General features: G+C 28.7%; 2 protein-coding genes across 5 annotated transcripts in view; one reads left to right on the top strand and one right to left on the bottom strand.

The window, feature by feature from the left end:
* LOC130663926 (uncharacterized) overlaps positions 1-25,613 on the bottom strand; it is a 168,966-nt gene that overhangs the window by 83,955 nt on the left and 59,398 nt on the right. Inside the window, exon 5 of one of the 3 annotated variants that reach the window (XM_057463500.1) lies at positions 14,255-14,822. The exons of the other annotated variants lie outside the window; for them this stretch is intronic. The gene's annotated coding sequence lies outside the window, so the exon portion shown is untranslated. Of the gene's footprint in view, positions 1-14,254; positions 14,823-25,613 lie in introns of those variants that run through there. 3 annotated transcript variants of the gene reach the window in all.
* The window catches only part of LOC130663924 (GAS2-like protein pickled eggs), a 59,069-nt gene continuing 33,701 nt past the window's right edge, over positions 246-25,613 (top strand). For both annotated transcript variants that reach the window (XM_057463496.1, XM_057463495.1), the window contains exons 1-3: positions 246-802; positions 6,576-6,761; positions 24,776-25,285. In XM_057463496.1, the coding sequence (XP_057319479.1) occupies positions 6,591-6,761; positions 24,776-25,285 (681 nt within the window). In that variant the 5' untranslated portion in view covers positions 246-802; positions 6,576-6,590. The remainder of the gene's footprint in view (positions 803-6,575; positions 6,762-24,775; positions 25,286-25,613) is intronic.

Here is a 25,613-nt window from a genome sequence, read left to right as displayed (position 1 = left end):
TAGTTAACTTACGGTTAGGATGGCTATCAGGGTATGCTTGACCTCCGACAAGGTTGTCAAAGTAGATTTCGTTATAAACATCTACAAAGTATAGGGAACTATCGTATCAACAAGTCTTTCAGCATTTACCCGTAACTGCTCCCCCTAGCGTCAAAATTACACAATAAATTCCCCTTCCTATCTGCAGTATACCGACTTAATCTAACAGCAAGAGCTTTTATATTCATAAAACTCCGTAAAATATTTCAGTCTCTTCTTGGGACGTGAACGCGCAAGGATGGGTTCCGACAATGAGCCACGAACCGCCCACAATCCAGAATTTTAAATACAGTGCCATTAATCATTAAATTATAAATTGTTTACAATTTATGAACTAATTTTATTGCAATAAAATACTTAAATAATAATTGTTACACAAATATTTCTACTCTTAAATATTTAAACAATTTGACGTGAATGTCATAAACAATTGTGGTAATTAAAATATTTTTTCATTCGTTAGTGATTAAATTATGAACTATTAATCGTCATTCATTCTATTATAAAATTATATTGACCGTAAAGTGTAAATGTCTATAGATATTTAAGTTAAAGGATTTATTGTATCTTCATATATATATAGTTATTCGTAAATTAATCTAAATATCTATGATAAATTTACGGCACAAAGTTGAATTTAACGAGTGGTGCTGGGCGGACGGGTGAAAAAATATTAGCAAGTGGACTTGCGTAGATTTTCGTCAGACATAAGGGTAGTAAACTCGCATGGCAAACGTGAGTCTAGCTGGATAATAACGATTAGGTGAGTACTGTGTTTATTATTGATAATTTTATACACTTATTTTTAAATAGATAATACATACATTTGATATTCATTCTTTAATATGTTACGTATGTTTCTTTAATCAGCTGTATTATATATATATTTTTTTATTAGTCTCCAGCTGTAGGTATTAACAACCGACCATTACATCATATCATTATTTGTTGATACCAAGATAATTTAGATCGAACCTATTTATTCATTAAGTTTAATTTAAAAGGAAAAAAAGTCTAATTTTGTTTAAATAATGAAACATTTATAATCAAATACTACGAAATATTTATCATTGCTGACAAAGAGCATTAAAATGTTACAGTTTCACTTTTGATTGTTTTTCCCGCAAAATATCGATATGACTCACTAAGGAAGTCGGCATTGACTTTTATCTTATGAATAACTCTAGTTCCAGAAAAAGAACTCTGTCCAATTTTTATCTTTTTAAATATACTCAAGTAAATAGATATATTATTAGTAATAAATTTTTCGAACTCGATTTATCGTCCTAATATGTGATTATTTTTTTTTATTTTAATAGTCGTAAAAAAATTTGATAAAAAAAAATTAGTGTCTTGATAAAATTTATGTCAATTACAAGAGTCAAGGTTATTCCCATGTAAACATTTTTTTAAGATTCACGAAAAATAAATAAGAAAGTACAATAATGATATAAAATAAGGTAAAGAAATGACAGGCTTGAGAACGGATGCACCCTGAAAATTGCATAGCTGAGATAGCTATAATACTTATTATTATTATCATTAAACTCTATTTACAGTCGACGAACAAAAACTAATAAAAAAAAGAAAAATTATTAACAATCGTTGTACCACCCACGAAGTACATAATAAACTTGTATCTATTTTAGTTGTAGTAAATTATAATATTTTCCAATTATAAGTTTCTGTAACTTATCAATATCAGAAAAAAAATAAATCGGTATTAAATAACGTGATTTGATTTTCATCAATTATTTTTACACCTGTGTCGCAGACTATCGATTAAAGAAGCTTAAAAAAAAAAATTATAATTCACGTGTATTATAAAATCTGTAGCTGTGGTTATATATATCATTAAGATAATTCAAGTAATGGTAATAAATAATGATAAATAATTTTGAAAAATATGGTTGTATTGCTAATAAGAGTATGCGATTGCAGTAATGACCGCAAAATTGACGATGGTTTAAAATAAACGGTAACGAGATAATTAGCTACAACTAGTCTAGTGTCGGGTAGTTTGCACGTAGTCACTCTAGTTATGAGAATAGTAGCGACTAATGAGTTGTGAAGAAGATGAAAAAGTGGAAGAAAAAAAAAAGATAGGGAGATTAAAAATAAAAGAATATTTATGATGATAAAAAAGTGAAGACTTAAGATGTAACACACATGAGTATATAGATATACACACATATGTGATGAAGAACGAAAGACTTGACGGTTTGCATCGTTACCGCTTGGCTACGGTTAAAAGTGAATGGGAAACACGCTCATTCACAAGATTTTCTTCCGAGGGGCCCGTATTGCCCGCCGGCCAGTTTGGTACAACTACTCCGCACTACCTCATATATGCGTAAAAACGTTTTATGCGTTCAATACCTCACAATACGACTGTATATTGCATTTATGTATACATATATATGTAACACATCGCGAAACGTTTATCCGCGTGTCGGACCATGCATGATTCCATTCACGGATATTAAATGTCAGTGAGGTCTCGATCACAAAGACTTTGCTCATCGTATCACGGCAATAATCCGCTTAATTTTGTTTTTCCATTTTATTTCGTTATATTATTATAATTTTTTTTATTTATCAACATTTTAGTATTTATTTTCAATTGAAGCTACAAAAGATGACGGGCAATATTTATTCTTCACTATCGATTTGAACGATCGACCCTCGGGATCGATATTACACGCCTCTTGACTGGTAGTTCAGATAAAGATAACTTAAATGAAATAAAAAAAAGTTATACATTTTATTCTGACTACTAATTATTATTTTTTTTTATTTTAATATTTTATACAAATTCACGTAATTGTAGGTTATGCTTTCTTTAACATTATATAATTTTATTAATATTTTAGTATTTGTTTTAATTGAAAAAAAAAGCTATCCGGCTGCTGATATAGAAGTAGATTTATCACTGAAATATCTTCAAAATCCAGTAAAATCGATGAACATTATCATGAAATAAAAAATAAATCAACTAAACTGTATAGCTAATTTGATTAGACTTAACGTCTTTTTACAGTAATGAGCTAACCCTGATTAAAAGAAACGATTCAAAACGATTCAATTTTACTACTATGTAGATACACTTTCATCATTGAGTGAATCGTTTTGTTTAATCAGGGAAGTATTTTTCCATTTAAAAGTTATTTGTAAATAAGTTTTAGAAGCAGCATTTTTTGTCAATATAAAAAATCTCAATTTGCCTCTATTTATAAAATATTCACTGATTCTGCTAATTTTCTAATTTGAATGAGACAATGGTTGTTCGAAAGTAACTTCCAAATTTCATTAACATCCGATTAGAACTATGGGCGCTATCGATATGGCAAAGTATGTTAAATCTTATACATACATACATTTTTGAATCAATGGTATTTTTGAAATCTTCTCGACTAATTGCGACATTTTATTAAAATACAATGAAACTTCACCGTAAGGACAAGTAGGATTGTTTAATTGCTATAAAAACTATAAAAATCTATAAATAGAAACTTAATGAAAATATTGTAGATAAAGACATTTAAATATTTTAATTTAAAGTAATTGTTAATTCAAAATGGAGAACTACCATTGTATTTTTTATTAACATAATCCATATCAATATTAATACATTGTCATAATACATATATTTAATTAATATAAACATAAATTTAAATACCTTAAATAATTATAATTTATAAGAAGTAAAATCGAATGCGCAATCACGGAAATTGAAAGGGTCTGCATGTCTCCATATGTCACCCTGAAATCCACACAATAATCTATCGTAATATAATAAATGACTTTGAAAATGCTGCGAACATTATCCGTGACTCGTGCTTGCATACAGACTTGAGATATCGTGTTTCTCTTAGATTCTATCGTAGTCGTAGACTTACTCTTACTCTCTTTCTCTCTCACTCTCATTCTCTTCCTTACTTGCAATAATTTAGCTCCTTTAATCTTCTTGAACTCGTTATATCTCTCACTCCCTCATACTTTTAGGATTATATATGCATACAAAGTTGGTTGAGATACGAGCAGGTAGACGAATGATCATGCATCCTGTATGTTCTGCGAATATGTATGAGGAAGGCAATCGAGATATCTCAAGTATCATTATGAACATCGACCTATTACGAGTCCAATTAATCGATCAGATAACATATTATAAAAGCTTATTTTATTAATACTCCTAACCAGATTATGAAATAGATTCTCTATGACTAATTGATCCACTGGGATTGGAATTCAACTACAATATTATCACATATTTCTTTAACTATTACGGCTAATTATTCATTTATTAAAAGATAAAAATAACTTATTTCAGTACACAGATGTAAATAATTTCTTAGCGCAATAAATGTTTTGCACTAGGAATTGAACCCTGGTCAAAAATAAAACTTGATTTAGACTAGGTTTACTAAGTCGAAATTTAGAGCCTTATTTCACAAGACAAACTCGACTTTTTTTTTACACAGATATCAAATACATGAGTTTTCGCGTTGGTTTAGACTTAACTGACTTACTTAGTCACGATTTAAGACGAAAAAGTTTAAATCAAATCTAAATATTAATTTATTTAATGTCGTAAGATGGACGGCGGTGTCGAAGTTGATATACTTGCTACTTGCTATTCGCGGTTTCCAAAATTTCGATATCAGAAAAAACTCGATATTGGAAAATAATCATGGAAATGGATATGATTTTCTATGATTGTTTTCTTCTTTTCATTTCATTCTTAGCAACAGTAAATATTTATTTCATCGGTTTAAAATATTAATTTTTTAAAGTCGGAATTGACTTGATTTAGACTTATTTGACTTAAATTATAAGGCAAAAAAGTTAAAACTGAGGTAAAACGTGAAAAATAAATTTTAAACTAAAAAATACTGCATGTTTTTGATTTGGTTGATCAAGTCTGAAGTAAGGCGAATAAACAACTTTTTTCGACTTTGTTTAGAAAGTTGAATGACTGTCGTGCTCGAAGTAAAGACGAATAAGCTCAAACTAAGATGAAAAAAGTTCTAAAAGTTGACAAAAATTCAATTCAAGTCGAAAAAGTTGAGATCTAATCAAAAAATGGTCAGCAAATCGATAACTTCAAAAGAAAATCAGGTGAAGCGAGCTTGAATCAAGTTTTTTTTTTAACCTGGGAGTAGAAAAAATTTCTTGATACGAGTAAAAATTTTTTACACCAAGAACTCCTTTTTTTCTGTATATAACATATTTTATTTTAATTTAATATAATAAAATTATAAATTAAATACATTTCGAAAATATTAAATTCATTTCCCAAGCGATTATTAATTTTTTCCATAAATTATACAGTCTAATACACTTCAAATATAAACAATAGAATCAGTGTAAATTAAAAAAAAAATTTTTTAAAGAAAATTAATTTAATTAGAAAAAAAAAAAAAAGTATTATATACATGTTAAGTATATATTGTTAGTATAACCTCGAGTCATTAATAATTAAAAAAATAAAACACTTAAAACAAAGTATAAAAGTTAAACGACATTGAAGGAATGATAAATTAAAGTATTAAATAAAAAGGGTATATAAACTTGTAGATTATAAGTAACCTATTATTTTCACAAAGTAGTTACGACATCATTATTGTCATTGAGTTTAAAATAATTACCATCTATTGTTCATTTACGACGATGAAATGTGAACATAATAGCGCCTGATAAAAATCTTACTCTAATGTAATAATTGACTAGTAACCTATGATAAAAGTAGATAAAACCAGACAAGTATTGGACTTTAGCTCACCCGTAACGAGCTTAAACTGTCCAGCGCAGATCCAAGACCCCAGATATAGGAGTAAGTTAATCTAATTACTGTCTTAGTATTGTCGTTGATATTTCTCGTTTAAATTATATCTCACTGGAAAGAGAGTAAGAAAAAAGAGAGAGAAAGGATGTAGGTCGTTGAGGGACGATAAGATTATTTTTTTCACGACAGACGCAAACTGTCATCGAGTGTCCCATCTCTCCGCGTGACTCACAAATAAACATATTCGACACTAAATAAACAATTTATATATACATATATACATCTACTCGTTATTTAAACTGATAAAAGTCATAATCTATTTATTAGCACATCCGCAACGTACTCAATTTAACTTTAAAAATACTGATGATATTAAAATTAAAACAATGATACATTTCTATAAATATCACTCATAAATTCATATAAAATAGCAGAAAGAATTTGCTATAAAAAATAAAATGATTATGATATTTAATACTGTTAAAATATTCAGCTTTCTTTTAATACTTTTTTAAACGCATACTGTACATTCAATTTGTAAGTACGCCGTTCGTTATTGTGCCAACACGTGAAGAGAATTTATTAGCGCCGTTTGTCTGCAAGCGTGACATATTTATTCGGCTCCTTTCAGACGAATTCTTCATCATTAATTATTTTATTTATTTTTTTAAATACCTATCCTTTTTTTCTAAATCATTATCATTATTATTAATATTATTTTTAACGTTTAAATATATATATTTTACAGACAAACTCAGCAATAATGTCAGTGCTACTGGAAGCAAGGCCTTACAGGCCATTCAAATCCTCCGAAGAGTACTTGATCGCAATGAAGGAGGATCTTGCCGAGTGGCTGAACGCTTTGTACCCAGAATTAAGGATAAACCTGGATAATTTTATGGACAGGCTTGACACAGGGGTACCTCTTTGCAAGGTAATTGTCTCTTATCGCATTACATTTTATCCACTATCGTCATATTATACAACAATAATATTATATTTGCTTTATCTATTGAAACGAAATCTTGGAACTTTATTTATATTTAAAAAAAAATAAGTAAATACCAATACAAATAATTTCAAGACAAGAGTCTGGATAGAATACATATATACCGTTAAGAAAAACCTATAAACACACGCATTCGCAAGTGCAACGATAATTTACGATCAAATACATATCTCTCTGGATAGGATGGAATAAAGAAACTGAAGAAAAAGCTTAGACGTAAACACAGTGTGCCTCAAGCGCTTTTATATATATATATATATATATATATATATATATATATATATATATATATATATATATATATATATATATATATATACTGTTCCTCCTCCCCTCGTATGAAACTTTAGCATGTATACATATGTATTTATATATATGTTTCTTTATACTCTTACACTGCGCTAGGTCTCTCCCTAATTTTTTTAGACTCTCAACGCAATGAATTATTTACTGTTAAGCTCTCTTCCAAGAGGCTTCACTGTCTTATTCATATCTGTATGTAGTATGTGCACAAAAGCAGTCGTAAGGTAATGTAATGTGTAAAAGTATGAGGATAACGAACTCGGTCGAGCGTGCGTCGACCAGAGAGGAAGAAGGATGCGTACGTATATGACGTTCAACGGAAACTCTACGATATACGTGATATGACTGCGATGTCCGAATGACGCCTGAGCTGTAATAGTCACAAGTAAAGACTAAGCGACAAAACATAACCGGGAATAAAAGAAATGGAGGAAAAAAAATATTTAAAAAAAAAGAGAGCAGCCTTAACAAAAGCTAAATGAAGAATTTTCTTTTAGAATTTTCTGCAGCTTGCATATCTGTGTTAGTCTGCAAAAGAAATGTTTGTTTTGTTTTTGTTCTTTTACAATTTTATCCCTGCATCTACAAACTTTTTTTAGTTCTTGCTAACGACACGATAATTTTTTTTTCTTTTGAGTTTCTGCAAATATAGTTTTCGTTGGCCATGGCAATTAGTTGCTCGGGCTCTTACAAATAATAAAGCGGATTTTTACTTATAATATTTTTCACAAATTCAACCTCTCGTTGGTTACGTAGCTTTTGGTGAATGTCCCAGAACACCCGGGTCGAAGAAATTCATATCTTGGTTTTGGCGTAATTTTAAAAATTAAAAATAAAGCAAGTCTAGCAAGACAAAAGCAAGTCAAGTATGAGTTCTTATTTTAATAAATGAAATAGTATATTGTGTGACAAGGGATGAAACAAGACGATTTCAGACTAGGGTGAAATGGGCTGACATTACCCGCAGTCTAAAATCGTGTTTTATCCTGAGTCACAAACCATATTTTTCATGATTACCTGCATCGGAACTTCCAGATTCAGTGTCAATAGTCAGTAAGAAACAAGTTAACTTCAAGCCGATGATGCGGAGAACTGTTAGAGAATGAGAAATCTGTGATTTACAATCACTTATTAAAAAGTAAATAAGACAAAAATATTATGTTTATTCATTAAATGAACATTAAATATAACTAACACCGGGCAGGAACAATTGTGTTTCTTCCTAAAGGAAAAAACACGCATGTTTCTGCCCGCTGTATGAAGGTATTTGCGAGTTACGAATTCGCTAGCAGTTATTTGCAACATCGGCTTGAAATTAGCTTGTTTCGACTGGCTGTAGAGACATTGAAACTTTAAGTTTCGATACTGGTATCATGAAAAACATATTTTAGGATATGAAAACACATTTGGTTTTGACTTACTTTTGACTAAGTTGCCTTACTTAGTACTGATTTTCGCTAACCAACTCAAATTAAAGTCACTTCTTAGATTTGACTTAGTTGACTTAGTTGAAATTTAAGTAATTTAAGGCAATACCAAGTCAATGTGACTTTAATTTGACTCTAGTTTTCAAGTCAAATCTAAGTCAAACTTGATTTGAATTTAACGTAAATCTTCAAGTTAAAAAAGTCATATTAAAATTAAAAAATTAAGTGTAGCCGAAATCAAGTTAACTAAGTAGAGTAAGTGAAAATCAAGTAATTTTTTTGACCCGAGTCGCGGCAATGTAAATCTTTTTGAATAAGTGCAAGAATTGAGTAAAGCCTAAAAAAATTTCAAGTAGTATAACCTCAAGTGTGACAACAGTGGACGTCAAATTTTATTGACGAAATTCGTCGCTCTGTGAAAGACTCACCGCGCTTACATTATAGTTTATTCATATCAATAATTATCTATTTAAAAAAATAAAAATCATTACGGTTATGAAAGTTATTCAAACTGAATTAAAAAAATATAAGAATTACTTGATTGGCAAAAGCTAATAATCTTTAGTTTGTTTCATATAATCAATATAAAAAAGCGGGAATTCCGTTCATAGCGTGACTAACCAAAGGGTCGCGACAATCGATATTTGATTCAATTTTATTCACTAATAAAGACTTGGACTATTAAATAAATCTTTAACATTCTCTGGAAGAATACCTAAAACTAAAAATCACGTTCGTTAAAAAAATTTTGCTGTGTCTTAGATAAAAATTGTCATTCAAAATTATTATTTATTGTGCGATTGCAACACAAAAGTTCAATTTCCTTGAGTATGAGGAAGTGGATAGATGACATTTCTTTTTACGCAAACGTGAATAATTTTATTTTATTCAATTTTAAAATAATTTTTATTACTTTATTTTATATTCATTTACCAACTGACATTTCAAATAATTATATAATTTTTTTTTAATTTATTGAAAATAAAATAATAAAACCCATCATACAAAATAGTTATCTTGTATATGACAACATAAAAGATTTAAAGTAATAAATAAACATCAAGTAAATATACAAAAATTATAAAAATAAATGAAAAGAAAAAAAAACAAACAACATTCCATTTGTAATGTTGTTTGATTTGATTACAGCTCGTTACGCTCTCGATAATCCTATTTCTTTAAATTTTTTGTCGTGTCACTAAATTTATTATCTAAACTTCAGAGTAATAATATGTAGTGTAGTACGTATTAAAATCGCAATAGATATTGTAGAGTCGTTAATCATTATCACATGCCTATCACAGTTTGCAGACTTGAACAGTGCATTTCTCTCTTGCATTTTAAATTATATTAACTGTCTGCGTTAGTAACATTAGCAAATTAAATTACAATTTATAAATTCGTCACAGTGCGTATACAACAACAACAACAACAACAACACCAACAACCAACAACATTAAATATATCATATTATATTATATATTGATATGAAGAGACGACGCGTAAAAAGGAAATAAATAGTTGTATCGCTGCGCCCATAAGCTGTAACTGGCGTAACCAGAATAAAACGGGCGCGTAACAGGCCATTGAGTCTTTCAAAGACTTAAACTCCCTTCCTATCTCCAGCTCACCACTACACTCGTTCTACGATTCCTCTCATGTTTGTAATTCTGTAACAGTTGATTATCTAGTACTAGGTACACGCGAGGCCGTTTGCTTATTCCGAAGCACTGAGTAAGACTTTCACTGGTACATATATACGACAAGCTGTATCGTCGCGTCTAGTCAGGATTTAAATCAACACCATACCCATTCATCGCTCTTTCTCTCTCTTTCTTTCTTTCTCTCTTCTTCACTATTTTCTTTATTTTCCCATTTCTTTTCTTTACTCTCCCTTCATCTTACGTCAACATCGGGCACATTTATCCCACGTTTATAATATTTCCAAAGACTTATACTACCACGTGTTTTCTATATGCTTCAAGTACATCCGTACGTTTTTATTTCTTGTTCATATGTTAAGTTTTAAGCCTATGCTAACATATTTATCATAACTACTTTATTTGTCATAAGCAAAATAACTTGACGGGTATTTACATTTCATTTGCAAGAAGAAGATTCACATATTCCACGTCCCTTGTTTGCGTGGTTGACTGCCGTCAACAAATGAAATATTAAAATATTTTGGATTTATTCTTTTTTGTGTATATACAGCTGTCTTGTGTAAATGTATAACTCAACTTGGACGAAATACAACAAAGTACAGACTGCATACTGTGGCAATAATTTTGTACAAATTTATAGTTAGCTCGTTGATTCGCGTGCCTCAACTTCCTCGGAAGCACTACGCGCGACGAGACATTCAGGTATTTAAAGAGAGTATACGCGATAGTATTATTCGTTTATAAGAGTTTAAACTAGAGTTTGTTTTACTATCTCTGTCTCATAGTTTATATACATATATATAGATATGTATATATAAGTTCTAAGGTATCTTGGCGTCGTTTATTCATGGGACAACGACATAAATTCACGCCGTTGAAATATTTAGAGTAGACTACTGCGAGGATAAGTAGCGCAAACATTAACTAGTTTCGTGGACACGTAGAAAGTCAACGACATGAAGATCTAAATGTCGACTATTATTTTTGTGTTCGTTCTTTTTTCACACTATTTTGAATTTCATCAATATTCTTAAATATTTTCTGTATTTCTTGAAATTTAACCTTTAAACGGTAACCCCGGTCTGAAAGACCGTTAATCAAATTTAAAATCAATAAAACTTCTTATAATGTGTTTATGTTACAAATATTAATTAATGTGAAGTTTCAAAATAAATAAAGTTTATAATATCATTAAATCATGTCTTTTTCATTAAGATATAGTTTTATTCGTGTAATAGATAAAGTCCCCTTCTCAAAAGTAAAAAAACCGAGTGTACCCAAGTCAAAAAACGAATTCGGATTTAAGTCTCAAAGGTCTCAATGAGGTTTTTGAGGATCAATTTAGAATTTTAAGATTGACAACAGTACAGAAAGTTATCCTAGTTTAGTTTTCAAAGTAGTAGTTACGACCAATTTTACCACTTAGAGGACTAAACTGGAATAACATAATCTGGATTAGAGCCTCAAAATACTCAAAACATACAGGAGTAATTTAATCCACATTTGAGTCTCAAAAGTCTCATTCGGCGTATTCTCTCCCCTATTCAAAAATTTCCATAGAATCCACTCAACTGCGACAAAAACCGCATAGAACCCTATAGACTGTATTGGGTCTCTTCCCTTTTTCTATCGAAAATTTTTCAAAGTCCGAAGTATAAATTTTTATTCGTTAAGGATTTTGAGGTCTCAGTTATAATTTAAAATCGATAAATTATTTGCATTTAGACCTCATAGTTCTCATTGAGGGTTTTGAGTACTAAAGTAAACTTACTTTCTGGGCGGCAAATGAACCATCAAAGGAATTGTGCTTTTGAGGACTAAACTAGAATTTTTGTTTCGACTCGGGATACTTCTAATAGCGGTCGGTCAAACTAGCATTACTCGTAGCGTGCAAATTTTTAAGCTTACTGTTAAAAGGTTAAATATTGAACTTCACGTAATACTCAAACACTATCGAAATTTCTTTTCACGGAGTCCCTTCCTCCTTAACCTTAAATAAATAAAATATGAAGTCTCTTATTCATTAAATAAAATGTTTATCATGATCACTCAAATTAAAATAATTGATCAATAATTTACAACGATAAAATTTTATTATTTTTTAAATAAAAAATATGGAGTATTTAAAAAAAAAATAGTAATAGTTAACGATATCGGAGCATCATATCATGACTTAAATATCTTATTTAAACACAACTTGCTTGTACTAACAATCGTGATAATTTACGATCCAAGATTTTCTCACAAAGTTTTCTAAACTGCGCAGTACAAATATAGTTTGATCGTATAATTTACAAGATCTGAAAAATATATCGTCTGACTACTTGAACTTGGATCTGGTTGTACAGTAAATACGACAAAATTGTAAGAAAAAGTGAAGTTGAGAAGCTATATGTACCACAATATACTATGAAAATAAGTACTAAGATATATAATATAGCGTCAAACATAAAGAGTGAAACGAACGAGACGATAAAGCCCGGAAGAAATATATTTTCGCGGCGCGTATGAAATCTAAAGTAAAACAACTGGTGAACAGTTAAACAGTATTATATATAGTACTTACTATACAGTAGACTTGCATTTGAAAAAGAAGACGAGCCGAAGGTCTCGTTTACGATCTCGTAAACGAGCATTCGCAATTTGTTTCCGTCCAAGTGATTTACGAAATGATGACTCGTTATTCGTTTCACCAAGATACCGATTACGATACAAATTTTTTTTTATTTATTCATTATTTATATTCCTAATTCATATTTACGCTTATTATTATCTACCTTGTTTACTGTAATGTAACTTTCGATTGATGAACGAATAAAAAATTATTTAATAATACAAGGTATTGACTGGAACTCTCTTAAAATAAAAATAACCCGAAAAATAATTTGTAACGTTTTACTTGTGGTATAAAAAATATAGTACTTCAATTTCACTAAAGCAATAATGTCTCAAAAATAATCACAAAAAAAACTTAAAACAATTACTGTAATATATTTCTTGAGAAGTAGTCTCAATAAATCATTTTCAACTCTTATTATTTCTATCCAGAAATTATATGCATGTACATACATATATTTATATATATATGTGTATATATAGATCAATTTTTTGTTTTTGTACATACGAAAACTCTCTCTTATTCTTAATATAGTATCATTACTTACAAGCATAACCTCGAGTCCACGACTCTCTTAAGATTAAGTAAATATATATATACATATATATATAAAAACAATATGCCAATAAGAAAGAAAGATTGACGTTGGCACAGCCTTCTATGTCAAAAATGACAAATACATAGTATAACTCCAAGTGTCTCATAAACTATTGACAAGTAATTTTATATTACTGACATTACTCATAAACTATAATGCACTTATTTGTGCAATACTCTTGATTCATAACTTTTAATGTATAATATGTATTTACCAATATTCATTAGAAAAAACAATTCCATAAATCAGTTTTTGTGTTTACAATTATAAATAATGATACATTGCTAAGTAAAGTGTAAAAAAAAACTAATAATAACTTACAATGAATTTATAATAAACGAATAATAAATAAAAAATTATTTTTCACAATTCCGGATAAATAATTATCTCTTCGAACGTACAAAAATATATATAATCATAAAATGATATGTTGTTAATCAACGACAATTATTTCATTACCCGTATTCGCTGTTGGTGCATTATCACAATTGGAATTTATGACCCACTCACAGATCTCCCACATTGGTATTACGAGTTTTTGTTGTGATAAAAAAAAAAATTGATTGCGATTAAACATTACCTTATAGTGATCAAAAATAAGTAACCTTATTTTTATATTGCTGTAATAATTATACGATAATTATTGCGATAAATAGTACTGAAGATTTAAAAAAAAAAAAAAAATATTCTGAAGAATCAAAGGAATTTATTTATTTACTTTTTTTGGTTTAATAAATTAAGAGGAAAATTTTTTTAATATTTTTTTTTCAATAACAATTTATTACAAATGATAATTTAAATCGTCTTAAAAAAGTTGTTCCATCTTATTTGGAAAGTTATTATTATGAAAGAGGAAATGCATTCGTTTATTTTGTCCCACGAGAAGCATCAACTAAACTTGTCACATATACTTATATATATACATATATTTATAAATGAAATTGAATAAAACGATCATTGTCATGCGTAGAATTGAGTTGACGTTAAATATAAGATGTATTTAATTTAAAATGTATGAGGCTTAGAAATTTAAAATAGCTTATGCTTTATAACCTGACCAAATTACCATTTTTAAAACATTTTTAAATTAACTTATTTTAACCATGAAAAATTACTTATTCGTGACTTAATGTGATATGGATAAATTGTATCACATTTAACGGTGTATTTTCATAAAATATTAACGATTAAATTAATGGAAAATAACTGGAGATAATGATATAGAGTATGTAACAAAATGTCACACTGATGTGAGATTACAAGTTGTCGTAAATTGCTGCATGACACTCGCCTCGAGACCTGATTTCTCATGACAGCCTTGATTACTAATTTTCCGCACATTGTTTGCCATCACTTCTATTCGTGGAACACAACAAACTATAACGTAAAAATTAGAGCTTTAAAAATAATTTATGGGAATAAAAACGGTAAATGCCAGATATTATTACAATGATTTATTTTTTCCTTTGGAGTAATAGACAATTAAAAATGAAGATAAAAATTAACATTAGTGTACAAATTTTTCCAGTAGACTGAAAAAAAAAACGGAAGTGAATTTTACGTTAATTCGCATCCACTCCGATCCGTAGTTTTAATGTTAAAATAAATTTTCCTTTATAGTGAATTTTACATCAAGGGATTAAATAGTTAAGAAATCATCTGCTCCGGATTCAAACCGCGTTTACTACGCAATTTTTTTACAGCAATCACAATAAAAAAATTCAAAAAAAAATAAAATTGATTAATAATTTAAATGAATTCTTCTTCAATGACTGTCAATAAAATTTTGAATTTTGAATGAGAATTTCAAATTTTAACTTATACATCTTTTCTTTTAACTTAAAGGTTACTGACACGCCCTCTCTATTAACAAAAATAAAAATTATAAAAAACAATTTCTCTATAACAAAAGCAACCCACTCGTATACTGAAGCATCTCGTGCATCGACCTCGAACTAAAGACCGTAGTGTGAATACCAAGAGGAAATCCCACAGGAATATATGAATAAGGAAAGTGTTTATTGTAAAGCGCAAAAGCACACGATGCCTTGGTATCATAACTAAACCGGCTGGCTCATAGTCATCTATACTTTTCAAACTTCCGTTCTGCTTGTCGTCTGCTGTGACTTGCCGTTATGAATGGAACCAAATACAGAGACGGCACACAAAATAGAAAAAGCATATAAGCTACACACACACCGAACTATCCTATATTTATGTACATACTCGAAAGTATTTTACCCTTGGTGTCTAAATTTAAATTCATCGTCAACTGTGTGCACCCGCATTTCCAGTGGGGGATGTCATAAAAAAAATTTCTAACTACAAAAATAGCCAAAAACAAATGAAGTTTTAAAGCTTCCACTACTACACCAGTCACCAGAGCATCGTTCTACGAACTATAATGTTTATATTTCACAGATTATACATCAAAGATATTCAAATAATTTAAGCTTTCACTTCATAATTTAAAACCATTAGGAAACTATATTAAACTTAAAAAAAATATGTAAAAGAAAAATTAAAGTTTCAGTCGGTTTATTTTAAACCAATTGATTGGACGTGATTAACGTGTAAATTAGACATCTCTCAATCATTTTAAAAGGTCATCAATACATAACATATATATAACATCTTTATTAGGTATCTTATAGGAATTAGATTATGAAATATTCAAAAGATTTTAATATACTTATCGTCGCTATAAATATGTATTTTTTTTAAATAATTTAAACCAATAATTTAAATAAAAAAAAAAATAATTAAACTTAAAATTATTTGAAAATTATACGATCGATTAAAATTAACGGTGATTTTATCATATTTACGGTTCTTTTCATCGACACAATATATGACACCTCAAACAGTACCGCGGCTTTTTAGTAGCATGCTTGCGGAAAGATCTTCAGTTATGATTATACCTATAAATCTTATCAATCGCAAGCAAAAAGCAATACTGTCTGTCTGTTGTCTAATGATACACACACATATATGTATAAAGAAAAGTATATGTAAGTGGCATGTGATATTGCACAAGAAATCGACATGTGCAAATGTTGTTAAGATACTTTTAAACGAGTGGATGATGTCAAATCAAAACACTTATTCATTTTTATTTAATTAAAGGAAAAAAACAACATTAATTATATTATTGAACATCTGTGTGCTGTATAGTTTTTTTTTAATACCATCAGTAATCACATGCACGTGAATTATCGTGCAAATAAAATATTATTTTATATACATCTTATCCTCATAATATTATCAAAACTTTCTCGCGCGTCTAAATAATTAAACATGTAATTTAAATAATTACTTGTTAAATAATATGTATATACATAGTAAATATGTGCTTCATTTTTATTTAAAGTTATTTATTTATCTATTTATTATTTTTTTTTTTATACAATTAATTTAAAAATACCGTATTATGAATTTTAAGCACACACAGAAACTTTGAATAAATTAATTACCATGATTAATTGTTGTGTTTATAGATGCTTGAGAAAGTTTTAATATTAATTACTAACAGTATACTTTCCATCTCTTATTATTAAAAATTTATAAACAATTAAATTGTTAAAATCAAAATTAATTTGCATGCATTATTATTAATAATTACTGGGTAAATATTTAAAAAGTTTCCCTTGCAAGCTATTGTGTTTTTTTTCACTCTATTTTTGCACAAGAAAAAAAAATAAAAAGATTATTTGAAGCGATGTATTCAAAGGGTAAAAAAAATGAAAAGAGTGAAAAATATATTTTGGTTGAGTAAATAATTAACATGCGGTTAAATACACCCGTCATTTCTCATGATAAAAAAAATAGAATTAAATTACAATGGAGTAAAGTTTATTCTCGTGTTCTACCAAAACTGAGGATCGTGCTTGGGATTAAAAAAAAACGTAAAATATATATATATACATATATGTATTTTTTTTTTTTATGTTTCTTATAAATTCTCAGGATGCATCAGCACTCACTTGAAATGTTTGACACACCCCTCTGCATACCAAAACTGTAAAGTAACCGTCATGTTGTTATAAACCTTTGGGGATACATAACAAGAATTATATTTGCCAGATAAATGTTATGGGTTTAGAGGGCAAGACTGACACTTTTGTCGATGGGATTCGATTGTTGATTGCTAGTGTGAGTGTTTTGTACAGATAGATATATATGAAGGGTCGTAATTTATAATAAATATAGGATAACTCATACCTGGATCTCAGAACTAAACGCGTGCGAGGAATTCATCTCTTCACTGCATTATGCATGAGATCTGAGATTAACTGACCCTAAAAAACTCGCACTTATAAATCGATTTTTTTGACAACTATAATACTGCTGATAAATTATTATGAATGATTAAATTATTACCATAAATATAGTTATATAATATATTTTATTTTGCTATCATTTTAAATCATAACTATTAGTTTTTAAAATAATTTATAGTGTGTAATAATTAAATATCAAAACATAAATAAAATGTTTTATCTAATATATATTTAGAAATATATTTATTCAAACAAATAAGACCTACATATTAGCTATGATCTGTCAGAGAGAATTCATAGAAAACTTGTTAACATTTTATTTTGAATTTTGTAATATTTAGATTTGAATAGCGTTAAATGTTCACACTAGGTTCATAACAAGACTTATCTATAAAGGTGTAACGCTGTCTTTTCCAAAGTTAATATACCTATATTTAGATTCTATTAATATAGTCTTTTGACCTAACATTTTTAAAAATTAAATATACAAAGAAAGTATCGAAACTTAATGTAATAATTTCAAAATTATTTAAGCAGTACACAGAAAAAAAGTATTTCTCGATGCAAAAAATTTTTACTCACTTTAAGAAATTTTTTGTATACTGAGAAAACAATTTATCAAATATTAATCAAATTTATCAATATTGAGTAAATGGTTTACTTAGATTGTTTCCAAATAAACCATTGTCAAATATTAATAAACGATTTATTACTCTCTTAAATATGAAATAGTGAAATTAGTGACTATTCACTATTTGCTAGTGAAAAGTATATCACTAATTCAAATAGTGGTATACTTTGCACTAGCAATAAGTGACTATTCACTGCCAAATAGTGATTTTCACTAATTCGTTTTTAGAGAGTAAGTATTAGTAAACGTATTTATGAAATATTAATAAATATGAACACAAATATCAAAATTGGAAATAACTTCGAACGTCCCATTTTTTTAATAATTCTTCCATAGCACTTTATTTTTTATGTTAATTATTATTTGAATAAGCATAAAAACAATTTATTAACTGTAACACGTCTATCAGGCAGTGTGTTAGGTTAGAGGATACGACGTCTGTACAAATCTCACATATCAATGATTAATACAAGCTTATCAAATATTAATAAACTTATACTAAATATTGATCAGCGGCGTATTAAATGTTAATAAATCATTTTATCAAATGTTAGTCAATTTTTTTCTCAGTGTATTATGAAATGAAAACGAAAATTCCCTTGCGCCAAAAAATCCTTTTTTTTGTGTAGTTGTGAAATTATTTAACAATGATAACTATAAAAATTAGTATGAAGAAACTACATTAGACACAATTGTGAGAAAACAATAAAACACAAATACTTTCACTCAAAATAATACTTATTCAGCAATCCTTAATATAGATTACAAACAAAATTATAAAAGGTTACTGTTTACTTTTTTTATTATTGTTAAAATATATAAATCACGTTATCTAACGACTTATGTTGGGAAAAATAATTCATCAACTTTCGATTATAAGTTTAAAAAATTAACGTATTCATGTCAATTACAACTTCGAAAGAGCACACTAAATATAAAAGGTTTAATATAAAAGTTATGACCTTCACCGAAAAATATTTAAATACTAAAATCAATAGACTATTTTTTGATAAAAATATTAAATAACTCAAGTCAAAAATATCCGGCTTCCATAATGTCAACAAAGATAACAATGATAATAATACTATAACTGCTCGAGTTTGATAAATAAAATAGCTATTACCTCCTATACTATATGTAACCATACGTCAAGCTTATCAGATAAAATAAAATTAAAAACGAAAGAAAAATGAATAATCCATTTGATAATAAAAGATATAAATACACAAGTGACGGTGTTTATACAGTAGGACGGCGGCTAATAGACATTAAATGCTGCACGATTACGACTAATTAGATATGACTCTTGCAATTAATGCTGCTAAGCTTTGCCACACATCACAACTTCCGTTATCGTGTGGTAAGTAAATAAAGGTCTTGTAACCGATGATTCAAAGTTAAATCGTACATACAATTGTCTATATATACATTGCCGTTGTTGCTGATATTATTATTGTTGTTGTTATTGTTAGATTGTTATGTCAGAAGTAACGGTAATAAACATGTTTATATTGTTTCCATGTAAGGTCTCATGAATGTTTAATTGTAAAAGGGCTTTGTTTCTCTATACGAACATATATATGTTGTGTGTATGAGGTTTTTTTTGTTCTCTGGTCTTACGTAGAGAAAACGTGTCACCAGAATTTTAAGGAAATTCAGTGACAAGACGACCGCAGATATCGAAATGATTCACGAGCCACCTGCTACTCAATATTTATGTACGATTACTTATTAAAAATTTATAAAAACATAAAAACAATATATAAACAAATAAAATAACAATGAATTACTTGCAGCTGCTCTATGTGGCTGACAGTAATACAAGTCTACCACACGATCAAGTACTCTTTTACAATTTGAGAAAACAAGTATTGTATATTAACATAAATCTACTCAATAAATAATAGTAGGGATGAGGACAAAGAAAAATCAAAATCTTTCACTTAATCTTTCTCTATACAGTCTTTAGACACGGCTACTTATATTTCATATATATATATTTAATCAGGTTTATGTTCTATGTTTATATTACAATGTCAAGTTTTGATTGTACTAGAGTAGGCTTTTGTTAAAAATTAACAATATTTTATTCATAGTGATATTCATACATGCAATTTATAATGCGTCAATTGTAAGATTAGATGAATGTAAATCATGTGATGTAACCCCTGATATATATAAATATGAAACGTTGGACGATAATTTTGGGGGATTCAAAAGCCGCAAGTGATGGCAGTTTCTTTCACATTTATTCATTCAATGTAATTGCGCGTCGTAGTTTCATTTTGAGATTTATTGTGTGGCAGATGGTAGTGTTGACTTTTAAACATTATACTATGTAACTAGAAATTGTAGATTTAGTTTTTTTTTTTTTATCAAATTTATTATATGAAGTATATATAAGATTATATTTCACATCTGTCTTTTAATCTTGGTTTACACACTGGGCAGTTTGAAATTTTTTTATCAAGCTCTTTATGTCCCTTACTTATATATTAAGTACACTAACTATAATGCACACAATACAATCAGTAATTTAAAATGCAGGGGCCATTTCTATAAAGCATATTCGTCGTTGTAGACACAACGACATTGAAGAGTTTTGATGAATAGAAGGGTTCATAAGCCACTTTATATGTGACATCCTGTCGACGATTCTCATCCGCAAATTAATATTACCATGTGTTTGTTTTTTCTTTTTATTTTTTATCAGACACAAAATTAAATTAATTCAATCAATAAAACAATTTCTTTCAATAATTCATTCATTGAGAATATTAGAGTTTTAAATTTAATGGTCATCCTAAAATTCAAATAAATATGATGGCAAAATTTTCTCAAAATTGCACCACACTGAAAAAAAATCCAACTTTTGTTGAGTAGAAAATCAGTGAAATACACAATTTCAAAAAAAAAAAAAAGATCAGCCTATTTTGAACTGAACTTAATTTTCTTCTATTAAGAGAATTGTTTTTAATTAAATCTTTAAACTATAAAACCGAAAATATATGAAATTGAAAATTAGCAATACCATAATTTTTTTTTTTCTCAATGTGCAATGAAAACTTCTGCACAAGACTAGTTTTCCATATAAAATCTATCTAAAGAGTATAAAGTATTTCTTAATATGATAAACTACTAGGTTAATTTATTGACACGCGAAGATTGACATCATTATTCAATTCATAAATTGATTATAATTTACAATAAATAATACAAATTTTTATAAAGATTATGAAACTAGTTGTGTCTTTTTTTTTTTCCATAATTTCATCTGTCGATATAAAATTATTTTGTAAAGTAATTGATGAAATATATACATGAATAGATAAATATTACGTATAATACCTAATCGTTATACGTATCCCACAGTACTTGAAGTTGATTCGTGACTACTATTGTGATTAGTATAGAGAGAGTGTAGTACCGGATGTTAAAGAAGAAGTTATAACTCTCCAGATATTTAAGCTCTTTTATAACTTGAAGGGAATACCACACGTTTAAAAGTCCTATGTATCGTCACATGCGCGTGTGGTCGTCATTGCTCCCACGTGTGCAGTGTCAGGATAGCTTACAGCTTATAACCAGAATATGTTTGGAATTAATAGAAAGAGGAGGCTTAACTTTTATTTAGAAAGACGAGAGACAGTGTACTGATACTAAAAAAAAACAAAAAAAATCTATATATACATATATAGTTAAAAAATTATTCTCATAAGAGATTATTTTCGAAAAATATTTGTTTATTTTTAAACAATTGCTTTAGTTATGAAAAGTAAATAAAATACTCGAATATTTGAATTTATTTTCATATTCAAATACTTGAAAAATTGAATTCATTGAATCAAATTATCATTTATCATCATTTATATTTTAATAGTAAACATTTTTTTTGTATAAGTAGAATTTTTGAATAATATGAATTTATTAAATAATTTATTAATGACTATTTACATGAAATTAAATGAAAATAAATTATTTTAGAGAATTAATTTCAATTATAATTAATATCAATAATAAATTATCAAGTCTAATATGTATATTATAAAATAGAAAAAAAATTTATTAGTACATTTTAGTTGCATGCATTGAGATGTAGAATGCCAAAAATAAAATCAATTTTTTGGAAAGTTTATCAGGTGGTAAAAAAAAGGCAATAAATTTTACTCAAAAATAAATATATGTTCGACAACCAATAATTATCACTGAACATCTCAAGGACTTACTGCCAAATCATCGTATAAAAACACGTTAAATTATAGATATGTGTAAATATATATTTTTATTTATTTATTTTTTTTTCTTTCATTTGTTTTTACGAATATAATGTACAGAATATAGTGAACGATTAATTTTGCGTTGAGCAAAATTTATAATTAAACATGGCCGTCTGCAATGACGAATACATCTCCCTTTCTATTTAAGTTTAACCGCCTCATTATTAATTTTTTTTTAATTTTATTTTACTACTTTTTTTACTCTGTTCTGTTACTGTATTTCGTTAGTTTTTTTTTTTTACTTCCATCTTCTTCAGTTTCTTTATCGGTTTATTTAAATTAACGAGCATTGCTAAACACTACTGACGGATTAAATTTACCAAACATGTGAAACTAGAAAATTTTAATCTAATCGAGCACTGTAAAAAATTTACGGTGTGAAAATGGTCCTCGAGTATACTTTACACGGTGTCCTCGGTGTGAAAGTTTTCGGTGTATTTTTAACACAATATATGTTTTTTTTTACACCGTTCGGTGTAATTACCTCAAATATTGTCCAATGATATTATCTGTAGCGAAAAATGATCAAATAATATATAGGTTTCAGCACAAGCATATCATTATTTTTTAAGGTGACTCTACTTTACGATCAGACTTTTTAATTTTTGTGTTAAAAGAATAACGGCATTACTGATCTGCTTAATTGACAAATCATTTTTTAGAATCGATGCTTATGATTTATTAGATGTGGATTAATAATGCTAAAATGCATTATTTTAAATGCGCACTGTAATCATCATCACCAAAATCAATATATTATCATTTCTATCGGTGCACTTCTAGAAGTAATCGAGAGTTTTAAATAAATAATTTTAACATAAACACCATTGGTGGTGTGAACGTTTTAATTCACACGGTCAAAAATTTAACACCGTGCATCGTGTAACTTTCACACCGGGAGTGTTAAAAATTCTAACGCCAATTCATTTACACCAAACCGTGGACTCAAAATTTTTTACAGTGAATGTTTAAAAATAAGTAGCTCGTAATTTTGCTACTAGACGGCCCTATCCGTTGATCGGTCATTTATGTTACTCGCATGTTCTCATATAAGTAGATTGATTCTTATAGAGTTTCGAAATAGTAATTATTAGCAGCAATCGGAATCCTGACGGACGTACGTCCGAAGAGAGAGGTCTTTGAGCAACGCTATCGTACTCGTTTGAGAAAGCTAGCTGGCTGTTCAGAGTCTTTGGAAAAGTATAATTTTCCGTAGTTTTGAGCATTTATGTGATGAGCCTCATGTACACGAATCAATGACCCACACAGTACCACAAATTGTGTGTAAAGAAGAACCGATCTACACATATTTTCATATTATTTTAACATCACGTCTTTACCGCGAACTTTCTTCAACAAAATTACGCAAAATTTTTTACTGTGCAGAGCGTTTACAAAATCGGATACTCTTCGGAACGCTAATGGGGATATCAATTTTATTTAGCAAAGTATTACACTACAATTTTATTACAAGCAATTTTGACTGATCGCTGTATTCACATGTATGTTTTATCTTTACATAAAATTTTAGCTGTGAATAGAAATAAAACAGAAATTTTGTCGGATTTGTTATATTAAAATTATAACAAATCTTGTCATCGTGTTATATCTTATAGACTTTAAAACGTATTGGAAACACTTTACTGAGTATAATATATATATATATATATATGCAGTTGAATGGAGTAAATAATCACAGAGCCTTTCACTCTGTTGTCCGAGGTTGGGCATCGCGTTAAAGCGTGTGTAATACTAAACTGTGTCACGTGTTTTATCGTCACTCCAAAGCATTGCGGCACTTTGCACCGGCTACTCTTCCCTCTAAGGAAGAAATTATTATCCTGTGTGACATCTACTACAAAATAAGTAAAGTCGCTTTAGGTGTATGTTTAGGAATTTAAAGTGTTAATGCAAGCAAGAGAAATTGCGATACTATCTGTAATGGAAATTTTGTCGCATCAATTTGCAATCCTTTGAGAAACTGTCAGGCGTAATGATTTTAATCGATATTTATAGTTTATATGTATATGTATATGAAAATTAATTTAAAAAAATAGTTAAATCTTAAATTAAACAAATTTAAATAAAAGTAAAAAAATTTAAGATTTTTATTAACGACAAAATTCTTTTTGTTTATTTTAGCACGCCAACAATGTGCGAAAAGCAGCCTCCGACTACATAGTACGTCGTCAAGCCCGAAAGCAGATGACACGTTCGATAACTTCATCTCTAGCTGTGCCTATGTGCCAGTTGAGTGACGTGGCCTTCCTACCAAACGCCAAGGCTGGTACTTTCTTCGCCCGTGACAACGTGTCAAATTTTATAAGTTGGTGTCGTAATAGTCTTGGTATCATTGATTGTCTACTTTTTGAGAGCGACGACCTCATAATGCGAAAAAATGAAAGACACGTGATACTTTGTTTACTCGAGGTCGCGAGACGCGGCGCTAAGTTCGGTATGCTTGCCCCTATGCTTGTGCAAATGGAACGACAAATAGACCGTGAGATAGCCGCTGAAAATAAAGCATCTAATGGCACCGGAAATGATGAGAGTGATGATGAATACGGTGAAATGCAACAAGAAGAGCCATATTTAATTTACGGACCACAACCACAAATTGTTACCAACGATCTCAAGAGCCTCGATGAAATGGTAAGTCGTTTTTTATTTTTTTCTAATTTGCAACCCCGAAGGGGGACTCGGGGCGAAATGAGACACGATATTTTTGTAACTGCCTGAGGCAAAATGAGACATTGTTGTTCGTTGCCAATTGAAAAATGCTTAGCTACGGTTTCTAGCAAAGAATTAGGCAGTTGGTCAGCTCGAACAGTGTAGCCAATTAAAAATTTTTTCAAGTATTTATTATCTGGATTATTTTATTGAGCACTGAAAAAATCTGATTGAGATAAAATCGACCAAGATTGTAAAAAATTCTTATTTTTTCCTTGATTACTCTATACTTCTATTATTGTACACTATT

Source organism: Microplitis mediator, chromosome 2, assembly GCF_029852145.1.
Source record: "Microplitis mediator isolate UGA2020A chromosome 2, iyMicMedi2.1, whole genome shotgun sequence".
Classification (NCBI taxonomy): Eukaryota; Metazoa; Arthropoda; class Insecta; order Hymenoptera; family Braconidae; genus Microplitis; species Microplitis mediator.
Note: the sequence above shows the minus strand (reverse complement) of the source record. Positions and strands in the feature narration are given on the sequence as shown.